The sequence below is a fragment of the Panthera onca genome, chromosome E1, assembly GCF_046562875.1.
Source record: "Panthera onca isolate mPanOnc1 chromosome E1, mPanOnc1 haplotype 2, whole genome shotgun sequence".
Classification (NCBI taxonomy): domain Eukaryota; kingdom Metazoa; phylum Chordata; class Mammalia; order Carnivora; family Felidae; genus Panthera; species Panthera onca.
This window is the reverse complement of record NC_138352.1, coordinates 44,249,223-44,267,683: the sequence shown is the minus strand read 5'-3', so window position 1 is coordinate 44,267,683 and position 18,461 is coordinate 44,249,223. Positions and strand designations below refer to the sequence as shown.

Genomic DNA, 18,461 nt, shown 5'->3' with positions numbered 1-18,461 from the left:
CAGATAGCATTAAGCAATTATTGTTCTAATTAAAACAAACAAATGTATATATGTAATACATATATTCATGTTTGGTTATATGCCACCCTTGTGAATGTGATTGTCTTATGTTCATTAATGGTATTGTGGTTATGTAAGAGATTGTCTTTTATTTTCAGAGGATGCATGCTGAAGTATTTTGGGAGTGAATTGGCATTGTATTTGCAACTTGTTTTCAGATAGTTCAGGAGAAAATAAGAATATACACACAGCAAATATAGTAAAATTAATCAAATATATTTACCATTTTATTAAAAAACATGTTCAAGTGCTCTTAAACAACTTGTAATGTTTGGCCACTTTCAATTAATTTTCTCCACTGGTTTATAAAACTGTAATAAAAATTGTGGGCTAAAGAACAGAGTAGATTTGACATTGACTATGAAGAATGGGGCAGGGTTAAGATAAACAGAGAAGAATGGTGAGTGTTCCAGCTAAGGGGGAATCAAAAAGAAGTGTTTCTTGAATTTAAAGGAAGAGTGTGATTCAGAAAAAATAATTTCCTCTGCTGAATCTGGTTATGATCATAGAATGCTTAGGAAAAAGAAAGAGAGCTTGAAAAATAGGAGAAGTAAAACCTTATAAAGAAATTTTCGAGTCTGTATGAAATCTTAATCATGGTCAGGGAATGGAATCTTATTTCATATCTCATTTAAACACACAGGTTTCCCTATTTGGATCCACCTAATGAGAGGCTTATTTTGGAAGCTCTTAAACAACTTTACCAGTGTGATGCTATTGACAGGTAAAACAACAACAACAACAAAAATTAAACCACAGCAGATGTTAATCTCTTTCTGTTTTATTTTATTTTATTTTATTTTATTTTATCTTAATTTTTAATTTTTATTTTAAGTAAACTCTGTGCCACATATGGAGCTCAAACAACCCCATGATTAAGAGTCATACGCTCTATTGACTGAGCCAGCCAGGCACTGCAATCTCCTTTTAAAATAGGGTTCCTAATAGTTTCTTTTATCAGCAGAAAATGATTTGTTTGAATTGAATGGATTGCTTTACCTGAAATTAGAATTTTCCCTCAGTTTTTCTTTGCCACAATTCTGAATTTAAAAATTATATGATAAAGGTCTCTGGGTGGTTCAGTCGGTTAAGCATCTGATTCTTGATCTCAGCTCAGGTCTTGATCTCAGGGTTGTGAGTTCAAGTCCCTTGCTGGGCTGTATGCAGGGTGTGAAGCCTACTTAAATAAACAAATGAATAAAAATTTTATGATAAAATTATGTTTGTATTTAGTATTATTTAACAGGTAATTTTTGAGTGTCATTTCAGTGCCAGGCATTAATCTGGGTATATCAAAATAATAACAGAGCCAGAGTCCTTGTTCTCATGATTGTGTAATGGGGAAATTTTTGGTAATTATCATTCTCTCATTTCTTTAAGGACATCATCCTCTATGCCTCTGTACCGATTTGTATGGTCTTTTACCATACTACTTTATTCTGTCTCATTGTTTAGTTTTTTGGATGTATTGGCCTTCCAAAGCAGGGAATTTATCGTCTTTATGTTTCTTTTATCAATGACCAGTGTATCATATTTCTTGTATTGAATTGAATTTCTGGAGTTGATTTAAGGTAATATAAATTATATCTGATTTATTCTGAATGATGAACATTTCATTTGTACTCTCCCAAGGTAGAAAGACTTAAGAACCTTTTCTTTCTATTAAGGAGTGGCCATGTGACCAGATTGGGTTTGTCTATGGTGGAATTTCCTCTCCCTCCACATCTGACATGTGCAGTAATCAAGGCTGCTTCTCTAGATTGTGAAGATCTACTACTTCCAATAGCAGCAATGTTGTCTGTGGAAAATGTCTTCATTAGACCTGGTAAGAAGTTTATTGGTGAGTTTTTAAAAAATTAATGGGCTTTATTTTTTAGACCAGTTTTAGGTTTACAGAAAAATTAAGGGTAAGTAGAGACATTTTCCTCATTATTAACATCTTTCATTAGTGTGGTACATTTGTTATTGATGAACCAGTATTGATACATTATCATTAACTAAAAGGATCACTGTATTGTATATTCTTTGAGTTTTGACAAATCTGTAATGACACATTTCCACCATTACAATAATATACTAACTGATTTTACTGCCCTAAATATCTCTTGTGTTCCACCTGTTCATCCCTACATACCTTACCCCAAACTCTCGCAATCACTGATCTTTTTACATCTCCATAGTTTTGCCTTTTCCAGAATGCCAGGTAGTTGGAATCATACAGTACGAAGCCTTTTCAGACTGTCTTCTGTAGCTTAGCAATGTGCATTTAAGGTTCCTTGTCTTTTTGTGGCATAATAGCTCATTTCTTTGTTGCTGAACAATGTTCCATTTTATGGAATTTATCTTTTCACGTGTTGAAGGACATCTTGGTGGCTTTTAAGTTTTGGCAGTTATGAACAAAGCTGCTGTAAATGTCCATGCGCAGGTTTTTGTGTTGACATTGGATTTCAATTCACTGCTGAGTTATAGTATAATAATATGTTTATATCTGTAAGAAACTGCTAAACTCTCTTCCAAAGTGTCTGTACCGTTTTGTATTCTGACCAGCCATGAGTCTGAGAATTGCTCTTTCTTCACATCCTCACCAGCATATGGTGTTGTCATTGTTTTGGATTTTGGCCATTCTAATAGGTGTGTAGTGATATCTTGTTATTTTTTTAATTTTTTTAAATTTAAAAAAAAATTTTTTTTAATGTTTATTTATTTTTGAGAGAGAGAGAGACAGAGCATGAGCAGGGGAGGAGCAGAAAGAGAGGGAGACACAGAATCTGAAACAGGCTCCAGGCTCTGAGCTGTCAGCACAGAGCCCGATGCGGGGCTCGAACTCACAAACTGAGATCATGACCTGAGCTGAAGCCAGACGCTCCACCGACTGAGCTACCCAGGCGCCCCTGTATCTTGTTATTTTAACTTGGAGATCCCTGATGACATATGATGCTAACCATCTTTTTATATGCTTATTTGCCATTTGTATCTTTTTGGTGAGGTATCCATTTAGATTTTTAAATTTTATTTTTAAGTAATTCACTTTGGCTCAGTAATTTGACCTGAGCCAAAGTGGGACGCTTAACCAACTGAGCCACCCAAGCGCCACCAACCCCCTCAGGTCTTTTTAAATCAGGTTGTTTATTTTCTTATTGTTGAGTTTTAAGAGTTCTTGGTATATTTTGGAAAACAGTCCTTTATCAGGTATATCTTTTGCAACTATTTTCTCCCATTCTGTGGTTTTTCCTCTCATTCTTTTGACATGGTCTTTCACAGAGCAGAACCTTTTAATTTTAATGAAGTCCAGTTTTCATTTACTTCTTTCATGGGTCATGCCTTTGCTGTTACATTTGAAAAGTCATCACTATACTCAATGTCCTTTAGATTTCCTCCTATGTTATCTTCTAGGAATTGGATATCCATTTGTTCCAGCCCCATTTTTCAAAAGGCTATCCTTTTTCCATTGAAAAGCTTTTCCCCCTCGTCAAAGATCATTTAACTGTACTTGTGTGGGTATATTTCTGGGCCCCGTATTCTGTTCCATTCATCTCTTTTTCTATTCTGTCAATACCACACTGTCTTGATTATTAGAGCTTTATAGTAACTCTTAAAGTTGGATAGGGTCAGTTCTTGGCCTTTGCTCCTCCCCTTCAACACTGGGTCTTTTCCCTTCCTACATAAACTTTACAGCCAGTTTGTTGATATCCATAACATAAGTTGCTGGGACTTTATTTGGAATTATGTTGAATCTATACATCAGGTTGGAAAGAACCGACATCTTGACAGTATTGAGCCTGCTTATCCATGTACATGAAGTATCTCTCCATTTATTTATATTCTCCAATAATTCACTGGGCGGTTTTTATTACCATATATTTAGCTCTATGAGACATGAAACTGAGGATAAACGAATTTTACATTTTGTTATCCTTTAACTTAGTTGTTTGAAATAGAGAGTTATAATGTTCTTGGCTGAGAGTCCTTTCACTGGTAAAGAAAGATAGTATGGTGGACCTTTGCCCTGTTATAGTACATTAGTAATACATTAACTTTTTTTCCCCCTAGAAACAAAAGAAATCGAAGTTCAGCCCTTGTACTCTAAGAGAATTGTTTTGAAGTTTCCATGCCTTTAAACTTCTGCTTATTTCCTTTCTTGGTGTGGGACACAACTTACTTCATCCCATGTCAGCTTTACTTTCTTCTAATGGGGGGAAATCACAATTTATTTTCAAATTTAAACGTTTATTTATTATTAAGAGACAGAGACAGAGCATGAGCATGGCAGGGGCAGAGAGAGGGGGAGACACAGAATCCGAAGCAGGCTCCAGGCTCTGAGCCCGACGCGGGGTTCAAACCCACAAACCACGAGAGATCATGACCTGAGCTGAAGTCGGACGCTCAACCGACTGAGCCACCCAGGCACCACCAATTTTTTTTTTTAATGTTTATTTTTGAGAGACAGAGCGTGAGCTGGGGAGGGGCAGAGAGAGAGAGAGAGAGAGAGAGAGAGAGAGAGGGAGACCCAGACTGTCAGCACAGAGTCAGATGTGGGGCTCGAACCCATGAGCCATGAGTTCATGACCTGAGCCGAAGTCAGACATTTAACCACCTGACCCACCTAGGTGCCCCTCAAAGGAATTTCTGAGTAGACAGTATATCTTGCCTACAGCCTAGACTAACAATAGTGTGTACTATCATCCTGGTGTTATCCCTTTATAGACTGTGAGCGTTTGGTCCAGATTGGTTTGTTATTGCCAAGATTGTAATGGAGGATATATTTTTCTATAAAAATACTCTGGTTTAATCAGTGTGCTGCCTCTCCCAAGTAGATTGTAGTCGTAAGTGTCAGAATTTTGGTTCTAGTAATACCACTAGCTACAGTAGTTTTTTTCTGGTAAATACCATATGTAATAAATAAGGTTGGGTTGTGGGTTGGTGGATGGGTGAAATTAGTAAAGGGAACTAAGAGAAATGAACTTGTAGTTACCAAATAAATAAGTCATGGAGATGAAAAGTACAGCATAGGGAAAATAGTCAATAATACTCTAATAATGTTTTGTAGTAACTACACTTACATTGAGTATTATAAAAAATTGTCGAATCGCTATATTGTACACCTGAACCTAATATAACATTGTATGTCAACTATCCTTTAATAACAAACTTAAAAAATAAGTAAATAAATAAATAAGTTTGGCTATTTTATTTTTCAAAGCTAAAAATACTCCTAAAAACTATTGCAGGAGTATTGAAGTAGGAGTCAAGAGATCAGAGTTCTAACTTGACTCCACTGCAGTCTAATTATCTATTGGCCTAGTTTTTCTGGACTTCATTTTTCATTTGTGAAACCGGGGAATTAGATTAGATTAGGGTGATCCAGTCTAAGGCCAGAAAAAGGAATTGGTTTTCCTCATTGGAATATTTAAATAGATAATACCAGTCTCGTGTTAGCTCTTTTTTATTACCTTTTTTATTGTAATACAATTTCAAATTTACAGAGATGTTGAAAGAATAGTAGAGGAATTCCTTTATACCTTTTACCTAGTTTTAGCAGTTTTTAACATTTTGCTGCATTTGCTTTATTATTCTTTTTCTCTTTCTCTCTTGATATACATATATGCATTTTCTTTCTTTCTTGTTTGAATCATTTGGGAACATTGCTCTCTCTTACCACAAAATATTTATATATATGTATATGTTTACTAAGAATAAAGGCAATCTCTTATTTAACCATAGAACATTTATCAAAAATAGGAAATTTAACAGTGATATAATACTATTATCTAGTCCAGAGTCCATATTCAAATTGTCCATTTTCCCTAGAATATACAAAAGTAGTTTTAAAATTCCTTAGGTATACCATTCTTTGTTTACAGTTTTTGTGTTGTTTTTTTTTAATGTTTGTTTATTTTGAGAGAGAGAGAGAGAGAGAGACAGCATGAGTGGGGCAGGGACAGAGAGAGAGGGAGACAGAGAATCCCAAGCAGGCTCTGCAGTGGGGCTCGAACTCTCGAGTTGTGAGATCATGACCTGAATTGAAACCAAGAGTCAGATGCTTAACCGACTAAGCTACCCAGGTGCCCCTACAGTTTTGGGTTTTTTTTTTAAGGTAAAGTTTATATGTAGTGAAACATAAATCTTACATGTATAATTCAATTAATTTTTCAAAGTGCACATACCATATAACCCACACCCCTGTCAAGATATGGAACAGTTGTATCACTCCAGAAAACTTCCTCAATGCCCCTTCCCAGTCAGATGCTACCCTACCTTCCCTCAGTGAGTCATTCCTCTATCTTTTTTTTTTTTTTTTTTTTTTTTAGATTTGGCTTTTGTAAAACTTTGTATAAATAGAATTATACAATATGTACTTTTCTGTGTTTGGCTTCTTTTGGTCAGCATCATGCATGTGAGATTCATCCATGTATTTAATCAGTGCTTTGTTCTTTTTATTGAGTAGTAATTCCACTGTATGAACATATTACAATTAGTTTTTATCTATTACCCTATTGATAGACATTTGAATTGTTTCTTATTTGGTGCTGTTTATAAATAGAACTGTTTTGAACATTCCTCTGCAGGTCTTTTGTAGATGTATATTTTTATTTCTCTTAGGTAACTACCTAGGAACAAATTGCTGCATTATTGAGTAGGTGTGTGTTTAACTTTAAGAATTACTGGAGTGGCACCTGGGTGGCTCAGTTGATTAAGCATCCGACTTTGGCTCAGGCCATGATCTCACAGTTTGTGGGTTTGAGCCCTGCATCCGGCTCTGTGCTGACAGCTCGGAGCCTGGAGCCTGCTTTGGGTTCTGTGTTTCCCTCTCTCTCTGTTCCTCCCCTGCACGCTTGTTCTCTCTTTCTCTTTCTCTCAAAAATAAATAAAACATTTAAAAAAATTATAAAAAAAGAAAAAAGAAATTGCTGGGGCACCTGGGTGGCTCAGTTGGTTTAAGTGTCTCTCTCTCTTTTTTTTTTAAATGTTTATTTATTTTTGAGATAGGGACATAGTGCGAGTAGGGGAGGAGCAGAGAGAGGGGGAGACACAGAATCTGAAGCAGGCTCTGGGCTCTGAGCTGTCAGCACAGAGCCTGATGCGGGGCTCAAACTCATGAACCATGAGATCATGACCTAAGTCGAAGTTCGATGTTTAACGGACTGAGCCACCCAGGTGCCCCTAGGAATCCGACTCTTAATCTCAGTTCAGGTCCTGATCTCAGGGTTGTGAATTCAAGCTCTAGGTTTGCTCCATGGAAACAAAAACAAACAAAATTGCCAACCCTTTTCCCAAAATGGCTATACCATTTTAAAATTCCATCAGCAATGATAGTGCAATTTGCACCACATGTCTTCCTCAATGTTTGATATTGCCACTTTATTTTTTACATTCTATTATGTATTGGTGATCCTTATGGTTTAATTTGCATTTTCTTGGTAACTAATATTTTTGAGCACTTAATCATGATTGTTGGCCATTTATCTGTCTTCCTCTGTGAATTATCTGTTAACATCTTTTATCCATGTTGTAATTTATAAAAAGATTTTGGGATCGCCTGGGTGGCTCAGTCGGTTAAGCATCTGACTTCAGCTCGGGTCATGATATCACAGTTTGTGAGTTCACCATTGGGCTCTGCTGATGGTGTGGAGTCTGCTTGGGATGCTTTCTCTCTCCCTCTCTCGCTGGTTCTTCTGTGCTCCCTATCTCCTCAAAATAAATAAATAAATTTAAAAATTATTTTTGGAATCTGAGAGTTTTTAACTTACTCTGGATACAAGTTATTTGGTATGTATGAATTGCACATAGTTTTTCCCACTCGGTGGGTTTTCTGTTTGCTTTCTGAACAGTATGTTTTGATGAGGGAGCTTTTGAATTTTGTTAAAGTTTAATATATCAATTACTATATTTTTGTAGTTATTGCTTTCTGAATGCTAAGAGATCTGGAAAAAAACTGGAAAAGCTTTACAGTTTTTAGCTTTTAACTTTAGTACAGTGATCCATCTGAAATTAAGTTTTATATATGGCATGAGGTAGAGGTCTAGGTTACTTTTTTTCTCTGTGAATATCCACTTACTCTAGCACGTTTACTGAGAAGATTTCTTTCCCCCATTGAACTGCGTTGGCACCTTTGTGGAAAATCTATGGACTGTATATATATGAGCCTATTTCTGGACTTTATTTTATTCCATTGATTTGTCTGTCCTTATGTCAGTGCCACCTTGTATTGACTACATAGCTTTATGATACATTTTGAAATCAGGTATTACAAGTCTTTCGACACTGTGTTTCTTTTTTGATACCACTGTGGTTATTCTATATTTCTTGTATTTCTGTATAAACTTTAGAATCAATGTATCAGCTTTTTCAAGAAAAGCGTGCTAGAATTTTGATAGGGATTATGTTGAACTCTTTATTCTTCTGCTTAACATGTCTTTCCTGTGGGGATTATAATATACATCTTTAATCACAGTTTACTCAATGAATATTGCTTCGTGTGAAATATAGGAAACCTTGCAACAATTTAGTTCCATTTACTCCTCCATGGTGTGTGCAATTGTTGTCATATATATTAAAACATAGGAAGTTTTAAAGGAAATATTGTAATACTGTATTTGGGGTTTGTAATATACATAAACAAGAAAGGATGAAAAATTAAGTCTATTCCAGAACTGGATGTAGAAGTCCAGGTATTGGTTTTAAAATTTTTATTTCTAATCTTCTGTCTCAGAAGATTGTTGACTCAAGTTCTTAGCTTTTTAGGTTTTTCAGGTCTTAAATTTTAACTATGTGTGTGTGTGGTTTTTGTTTTGTTTTGTTTTTAATCAAGTCCTTAAGTTCGTTTTTGGTATCTCAAAGGCCTTTATTTGGGACCTACACTTTAGCAAAACATTATTTGAAAGTGAATTATATTTGTAGGCACTCAAGGAAATGAGAGACTTCCCTTTGTGATCCTAATACTCGGTCTTAGATATCTGTGGACATAAATCTAACTCTTTAGACTATTCAGAGATTATAACCAATAAGAATATGTCTTAGAGTCTGTGCTTTGATTTGGTACTATATTTTTTATTAAGTCTTGCCTTTGTGAAGCGCTTGATGTTGGTCATGTAAATGGATATGAAACATGAATGACCCTGAAAGTACTAAGGTATCTCAGAGATTTATCAGTGTTTCTAAATTCCACAGAATGAAAATGTAGCTATAAAGCAGTGACCTTTTCTATTGTTATGTCAGACACAGGATTGAGGTTTTTTCCCCATAAATACTGACCTACGCCTCTTTTTTCAAAAATAGGGGCGCCTGGGTGGCTCAGTCAGTTGAGCATCCAGCTCTTGGTTTTCACTTGGGTCATGATCTTGCAGTTTGTGGGTTCGAGCCCTACATTGGGCTCCATGCTGGCAGCACAGAGCCCTCTATCTCTGCCCCTACTCCCCGCACATACACTCTCTCTCTCAAAATAGATAAATTTAAAAAATAGATAATACATATACATGAGTTGTTATTGTCAAATATATTTCTATGTTATAGGCCCAACAACACAATTTTTTTTAAGTTTATTTACACAGGGCTCAAACATATGAAATCGTGAGATTCTGACCTGCACTGAAACTAAAAGTCTGGTGCTTAACCGATGGAACTACCCAGGCGCCGCCAAACAACACAATTTTATAGATAATGTTTCATGCAATTTCTTTTTAAATCACATAAGGGGATATGATAGAAGAAATAATTATATTCTCTTTTTTACATACCTACATACTTAATCAATGCTCTTTTTCAGTGTCATTCAAATTATTGTCTAATGTCACTTCCTTTCAGTCTGATTACCTTCCTTTATTATTTCCAGTAAGTCAGGTATTACCACAATGTATTCTTTCAGGTTTTGCTATCTGGGAATGTTTTTATTTTGCCTTCATTTTGAAAGATTGTTTTACTGGATGTAGGATTCTTAGTTGACAGTTTCTTTCAACACTATGAATATATCAACCCACAGTCTTCCAGCATCTATCACTTCTAATGAGAAGTCCTTTGTTAATTTTATTGGCTTTCTCTTGTGTATAATAAGTCATTTTTCTTTAGCTATTCTCAGTATTTTGGCTATTATGTGTTGATGGATCTTTTTTCTTTTATCCTACTTGGAGTTCGTTACTGTTCCTCAGTGTGTAGATTAATGTTTTTCATCAGATTTTGGAATTTTTCTACCATCATTTCATTAACTTTTTTTCTGCCTCTTTCTCTTCTTTCCTTCTGACAGTCCATTATACATCATTTCTCTGAGACTGCTCATCTTTCATCATTCTTTTTTTCTCTGTTCTTTGGTTTGCATACTCTCTCTTGATGTATATTTTGCTGATTCTTCTGCCAGCCCTCGCTGCTATTGAGAGTCAGCTACTCAGCTACTAGTTGGTTGGAGGTTGTACTTAAGACTTAAGCTAGTGATGTTTTTACCCTTTACTTTTGGATCTGTGTTGTGTGGTCTGGAGACTGTTTTCATAGTTCAGAGAGTTAATGAGTTTCTCCTGTGTTCAGCCATAGACCAGAGGTGCAGATGTTGCCTTTCCTTTTGCTTCTCAGAAGGTAAAACCTTGGGCATCTACATAGTCTTTTAGAATATCAGGACAACAATGGGTTTAGTAGGTTCTCTGATTTTTCTGTTAAGATTTGGCCTATCTGCCTAATTTTTTGTTAGTCTGCCTCAAATGGTAACAGATTAAGCTATTAGTCTCCACTGATTGCTTGCTGATTGCTCTGTTTTTGACAGTGTTCTTGGGGCATAAATTGCTCCAAAGTCTAGTCCAGATAAAGTTACCCCTCCACCTTGGCAGGGACAAATTATTGCTGGTTTTTAACAGTGCTTATCTCCATCCTCTCCTGGGAAGAACCTCTGTGCTGTGGAGCAGGAGCTGGGAGTAGATTGGGAATCTACTATTCACTGGCTGCCCCACCAGGATCCTCTCTATAGAGCAGAAGCTTGAAATGAGAGGTGGTGGGAACTGTTGCTTCACTTACCACCTCTGCCCAGTATACATCTTCTTCAGCACAAAGCTTGGTGAGATGGCCTCTGCAGATATTTACCAGCTGCCAAAAAACCCCAACAACCCAGAAACCTGGAATAGCTCTAGAAAAGTGGGAGTAGTGGGAGCTACCACTCAGCTGTTGTGCTCACTAGGCCAGCTTTTCTGCGTTACAGAGCTGTAAGGGAATGGAAAGCTGTGATGCACTGTCATTAGCTGTCCCCCCATTCATTAGCTATTTGCACCTGATCCTCCTTACAGAGTAGGAGCTGGAGGTGAGGAAAAGGGTGCCGCTTTCAGGCTGCTAAGCCCTCTTCCACACACAAAACTATGGGGGGTTGAGTGTAGTTCCTACTCAGATGTGATGCTGCCTACTGTTCTCACTGAATTCCATAGATTCAGTCAATCTCCAGAGACCTTGAATGATTGTCTTTGGTAATTTTGACTAGTTTAACAAATGTCTATCTGGAAGAGAGGTTTCACCTAACTCCTCAAACTATTCCCCATACATGTATATAGTTAAAAATTCAAACACTACACAAAGTATTAAATGAAAAGTAAGTTCTTCTCTCTTAAACATGTCCTTAGGTCTGATTCCTAGAGGCAACAATTGCTACCAGTTTTTTATTCATACGTAGATACTATGGCTTATATATAAATATACACCTAATTTTTAAACCTGGATCATGAAGAACTTTAGCTGCTGCAAAATGTAGCTTCAGCTTTTGAGATGGTGACTTGGTGAGATCTTGTTATACCCAAAACGTGTATTGGCTTTCCAGCTGCATTTGTAGTCTTTATAAGTTAAGCAGTACTTTCTGGCTTGGGTCTTTATAGATCATCTAATTTGGTTTACTGTATCCTTACTGGTAAAACTGGGTAGTATTCTCAGATCTAACATTAAACAGAGATTATAAACATCAAAATGATCATACTGTCAGCATTTTTAGTAATCTCTCTTTTGCTGTAGTGAACTGTATACAATGTCTCCTAGTATAGGGACTACTTTAGAAGTCAGACAATGGAGTGAGGGCTGTTAAATATTTTCTAGGTTTTTTTTTTTTTTTTTAAACCACCTAAAGGCATTGCCTTAAAATGGAACAAATTTAAAATAACAACACTGGGTAGGTTCTAAATCTTTCATTTTAACTGTGATATTTTTAGAAATAAAGGGTATTTTATGTGTATGGGACACTCATTGTTTTATTCTTCTGCTTCAGCTCTGAGGACTGTTATTATTATTGATATCCTCTGTGAAATAGTTTTGCTTTCTGATTGATTGCTATATAGAAAAGTATTAAATTATTTTCCCAAATGGAAAGGTTCAGCTGATATAACCTTGTTTTGCTGCTTCACCTTCTTACAGTTCTTGCCTCAGTAATATCTGCCTATTTGCATGAGATAAAACTGATAATAGAATTTCATCTGGGGAAAGATAATAAATTAAAGACAATGACAAGCCTACTGGAAAGTAATTAAAGATGGCTAGTCAAACTTTTGTTTAGTTAGAGGATAAACTTGCTGAGATTGTAGGAACTGTGTATGATATGGATTGTGACTTTCCTGTACATATCCGGAATTTACTATGGGACTTCTGCGTGTTTTAATTTTAATTAGTCTATTTTGGGGGGAGAGTCAGGGAAAAGGAACAAAAAAATGTTTCCATTCTCTTGACTTTGAGAATAATGAAGGAAAGAGACAGAGACATAGAGAAGGTAGCAATGTGGGATGGACAACCAGGGAAGTGATATGCTCTCTACATTTTTAAAAATGTGAGTGAGCAAGCCACCGCTCTAAACAGCAGGGATCCAACATTAACCACACAGAGTTAATCTTCACAGAATATGAGCTGAGCTTAAAATTTTAATCTACACTAAAATTTGTTGCAGTTATTCTGACATTTTAATAAGAGATAGTAAGCCACCTGTGTAAATTGTGCTAGTAGGTATTACAGCCAAATTGAATGGTCAGCTAGAGGCAGAGAAAGGAAGAACTGAGCCCAGGCAAGAAGTGTCTCTGAAGGTTCATACCCCAGGAGTCCAAGGCACTCTACAATTTTATAGCAGGAAACACAATTCATTGATCCAGGAGCTCCTGTCTGATAGATAGGCTTGTCTCCTAGTGTTGGGAGCCAGGTCAGGGTGATGCTTGAGTCTAGGCAATTTGACTTTTGTCATAATACCTTTAGGGCAATGGTGATTCAGTGCTTGAAATTAAATGTTTTGGCTTAAAAGTCAATTTCCCTGAGTGGTTCAGGAGATGGGAACTGTATTTTCACCTTGGCAGGGCTGTTTGTATGGCCCGTAATCATATTCTCTCTCCTCTTGTCTCTAACTGCTTCCTTTAGTTGTCACCTAGGTAACAAAGGTCAAAGCTACTTAAAGCCTGGGATGAAAGACTTTTTATCTTCATGGGTGTTTTCTTTAATCAGATTCCCTTCCTCCTAAGACCAGGATCTGCTGCTTTGCAGATTCACTTCATAGTCTATATAAGTACTTCTCTCTAATACCAGGGAACATGGTGCCTATGCTAAATCTAGTTGTGATGGGTTTACTGAAGGAGAACAAACTGTAGTACGATGTGGTACAATGAATGAAGGAGCCCTAGGAAATTTTGAAAAAAAAAAAAAAAAAAAAAAAGTGGTACTCTGAAAGAAATTTAGCTTGGGCAAAGTGGTATGTAGGGAACTTGGGCAATCAGAGAGCATATCAATCCTGAGTGGGATAGGGTCATTGTCAGTAAGAGATAAATCTCAAAAACAAATGTTGAGCAAAAGAAATCAGACACATGAAGTACATTTATACAAAATTTATACAAAAGCCTTCTGTGGGGTCAGAAGTCAGAACATGGTTTGTGGAAGAGAATAGGTAGTTATTGGAAGGAGAGCAAAAAGAGGGCTTCTGGATGTTAGTAATATTCTGTTTATTGATTTGGGTATTGGGTACATTGGTCTATTATGTTTATTAATATTGAGCTGTACAGTTGTGATCTGGTAGTTTTCTGCATGCATGTTTTACTTCAATATAAAGTTAAAAAAAACAAAAGGCTCGTAGTAGTTCAGTTCTGCTTATATGATGGTCTAATTGCCCATAAATAGGAACTGGATAAATAGGGACTGGTTAAATTGTGTTCCTCAAATGTTCTTATATCCCTGGGGAGTACAATGTAGCTATTCTGAGAATGAATAATTCTACTTGTACTGATATGAAGCCCGTTATTAAATGAAGTTTCAAAACATATAATGGATTTATGTAAAAATAAACCACTGTATTCATTGGCTGGTATACACATAGAAAATAACTTGAACAGGACACCTGGGTGGCTCAGTCGGTTGAGCGTCTAACTTCAGCTCAGGTCATGATCTCATGGTTCATGAGTTCGAGCCCCACATCGGGCTCTCTGCTGTCAGCCTGTCAGTGCAGAGCCAGCTTTGGATCCTCTGTCCCCCTCTCTCTGCCCATCTCCCACTTGCACTCTCCCCAAGATCAATAAATATTAAAAAAAAAAGAAAAAGAAAATATCTTGAAGGACACACATTCATAACAGTGGTTAGCCATGAGGATTGGTTTATGGGTAATGTGACAAAAGTGGGGAATGTTGAACTTTTACATAATTTTTTTACCATGAACATGGGTTACTCTTATGATCAAACTGAACTTAAAAAATAAATTCTAAATACTATTTTAAAGGCAAATGTATTGAGAGAATTAATGTTACTGTTCTGGTTAAATCTCTGAAGTATGGTTAAAAGAAGGAAAGGAGTGGGGTGCCTGGGTGGCTCAGTCAGTTAAGCGTCTGACCTTTGATTTCGGCTCAAGTCATGATCTCATGGTTCTTAAGTTCCAGCCCCAAGTCAGGCTCCATGCTGACAATGCAGGGCCTGCTTAAGATCCTCTCCCTCTCTCTCTGCCCCTCCCCCACCCCTGTGCGCACAAATTTGTGTGTGCACGTTCGTGCTCTTTCTCAAAATAAATAAACAAAAACTTAAGAAGAGTGGGTGGCTCAGTCAGTTAAGCATCTGACTTCAACTCAGGTCATGATCTCATGGCTTGTGGGTTTGAGCCTTGCGTTGGGCTCTGTGCTGACAGCTCACACTGGAACCTGCTTTGGAGTTTGGTCTCCATCTCTCTCTGCCCCTCCCCCACTCACACTCTCTCTTTTGCAAAAATAAATAAACATTTTAAAAAATTTAAAAAAAAAAGAAGAAAAGAAGTTATGGAAGTAAATAGAGCCCTTCCCCAAGAGTTAATATAGTTCTGTCTTATTCCACTGCAGATGGTGAGGCAGATTCTACTGACCTTGAATAAACAAAATGAATGTAGGCATTTGATGTAAAGTATAACTAAATTGCCTCTCAACTTGTCATTTTAGTTGATCCAGAGTACCAGAAGGAAGCAGAACAAAGACATCGAGAATTGGCAGCTAAAGCTGGAGGATTTAATGACTTTGCAACTTTAGCTGTCATCTTTGAACAGTGCAAATCAAGGTATGTGAAATAGTTCTGTGTACTAGAAAGTGTCAGGTTAAATGTTTTTTAAATGTTTATTTTTGAGAGAGACAGAGCATGAGCGGGGGAGGGACAGAGAGAGAGAGAGAGAGAGAAACACTGTGTCTGAAGCTGACTCTGGGCTCTGAGCTGTCAGCACTGAACCCGACCTGGGGCTCAAACCTATTAACCGTGGTATCATGACCTGACACAAAGTCGGATGTTTGACTGACTGAGCCGCCCAAGGGTGTCCCTAAACTTTTTTTTTTAAGCTTATTTATTTAGTTTTTTGAGAGAGAGAGCAAGCAGGGGAGGGGCAGGGAGAGAGAGAATTGCAAGCAGGCTCTGTCTGTGCTGTCAGGGTAGAGCCCAGTGTGGGGCTGGAACTCATGAACCCTGAGATCATGATCTGGGTTGAAACCAAGAGTTGGAAGCTTAACCGTCTGAGCCGATTCCCCTAGAAAGTGTCAGTTTAAAATATAGCTCCAATATGTATTTACTATGTGACTTTAGACAGTAAGGTTCAGTGGGGATACTGTTGACCTTAAGGCATTTTTGTGAACATTAGTGAGATTTATCTATGTTGGGTGACTATTACTAAGTAGGCATTTAGTTTATAATATTAGTTCTTTCTTCTCTTCCTAATTCTTTCTTGAAAATGACCTTATTGAATTTTGATTTGCTAGAAGTACCTTAGATGAGAAAATGATTGGATATTTGTTAAACCATATATGTATAAAAAGAAATTAATTTACAAATTATTTTTAATTCACTCAGAGGCATCTACATTAATTTGTTTCCTCAAATTCCTTAAGTGGCTTTCTCAGTAATGGGACAGGTCTCATAAAAGGGCTAACTGATGCTTATTTGTTTTTAGTTTTGTAATAGAAATGAGAATGTTAGACTGCCTTTTTTTTTTTTTTAAAGTGAACTCTATGTCCAGTATGGGGTTCCAACTCATGACCCTGAGATTAAGAGTCACATGCTCTACTGACTGAACCCGCCAGGTGCACCTGTTAGACTTTCACTTCGAGAGGATATTTTAAAGATACCAGTATTTTTGTTCTGCAGTGGAGCTCCAGCTTCGTGGTGCCAAAAACACTGGATTCATTGGAGATGCTTATTTTCAGCATTTCGTGTTGAAGCTCAACTTCGAGAACTAATCAGGAAGCTTAAACAGGTGATTGCTATAGTGATCTTAAATCAAATTTTGGCAAGATTCTCTGAGTACTGTACCCCAAACTATACAAATTATGAGGTATTCTGATCTCTGGTTTGTAGGAATAGACCCCATTCCTAACTGTGTGCGTGAGTACCAAGCACTGTTCACTGTTATCCTTTGGGGAAGTTCTTTCCCTGGCCTTGGGTAGTTTCCTCACATTTATATGCTAATTTAGTGCTCAGTTGAACACTGGCAGAGGCCCTCCTGCAGATCTCTGGAGTTCTGTTTCTATCCGAGTTCTCTTCTCTCCTGAACTCTTGGCCTGTGAACTCTAGCCATCTTGGTCTTCCTGGACTCTCAGCTCTGCCTCTTTAGCTCAGGGTGTTCTTCAGGTTCCACTGGGTTTTTCCTTCCCTGACCCTTCATCTAGAATCTCTCTCAAGGTTGACCGTAACCTGGGGCAGTTGTTGGACTTACTTCACTTATTTCCCATACTTCATTTACTTCTCAGAGATCGCTGTCCTTTATTACTTGATATACAGTGTTTTGGAAATCATTATTTCATATAAAACATTTTTTGGTTGTTTCAAGCAGAAGGGTAAATCTAATCCCTCTTACTTCATATGGCCAGAAACAGAAGTCTTTAGAAACATGTAGTTTTCAAAATAAAAGATCATTTCATATTATTCTGTGAGATTACCACTGTATATATATTCTTTCTATAGCAAAGTGATTTCCCAAGAGAGACCTTTGAAGGCCCTAAACATGAAGTACTACGGAGATGTCTTTGTGCAGGCTATTTCAAAAATGTAGCTCGAAGGTAAGCAATAATGAGCTTGAGAAATGGATAAAGAATACTACTGTATTTGGCTACAATGTTGAACTATTTAATATTAAAGATTGGTGGTTTATTTAAGCTCTGTGATTATGATGACATCAATTACAATGACTCTTCATGATTTTCACTTGTGCTGGGGGAACTGCAGTGGTACAGAGTGGGATATTGGAACTTAAGTTTGGTAGGAGGGAATTTGTAGGACAGCTGTCTAGCATGGGATATCGGCACCTAAGTTGAATGACAAGGGTTTTCTTGCAGAGGAGTGAGGCTCTGTGTGGAGTATGAAAGACAAACATGTTGAGCATGGCATCCCTGAGGAAAGATAGGGTGGTGTGGAATGTTAGTAATTGAGCAGGATGGAGAAGGCACTCATATGGGATATGTTTGGTGTTGAGTGTTAGAGTCTGAGTGTAGAGAAGGAGGGCATCTTCTTAGGGAAAGGGGTAACAATGGTGGTGATGGGAGATTCATTATATAGAAAGGAATTAATCACATAATTCAGTGTATTAAGGAATGGTGAAGGGAGTTATAAATACTGAACGGGAGAAAATGAGAATAAACCCTGTGGTGTTGGATTGAAATTTCAGGGTTTTATTGTGAACTTATGGTTTTCAATATAGTTAGATGGATGGATATATACATGTGGGAATGAAAATATATGTTATGGTATATATATGTTATATGTGTTTGTATATGTGTAAATACATACATACAAAAATACCCTAGCTCTCAGATGCACTGGGAGCAGTAACACCGTAATAGCAATAAATATACTCAGTGCCCTTGATCTTGACTTGAAACAGCCATCTGCCACATAAAGGACTTAGAACTGTTTGGAGAAATAGGGGTGGGAAAGTACAAGATGAGCTGAGAACATCTTATTTTGCCAGCAAGCAAGAAGGGATCAATGAAGGTTGA

At 37.0% G+C, this 18,461-nt stretch overlaps 1 protein-coding gene across 1 annotated transcript in view; it reads left to right on the top strand.

The window, feature by feature from the left end:
* The window catches only part of DHX40 (DEAH-box helicase 40), a 47,175-nt gene that overhangs the window by 22,405 nt on the left and 6,309 nt on the right, over positions 1–18,461 (top strand). The window contains exons 11-15 of the mRNA XM_060647750.3: positions 704–784; positions 1,728–1,885; positions 15,429–15,543; positions 16,615–16,723; positions 17,431–17,525. Of these exons, the coding sequence (XP_060503733.1) occupies positions 704–784; positions 1,728–1,885; positions 15,429–15,543; positions 16,615–16,723; positions 17,431–17,525 (558 nt within the window). The remainder of the gene's footprint in view (positions 1–703; positions 785–1,727; positions 1,886–15,428; positions 15,544–16,614; positions 16,724–17,430; positions 17,526–18,461) is intronic.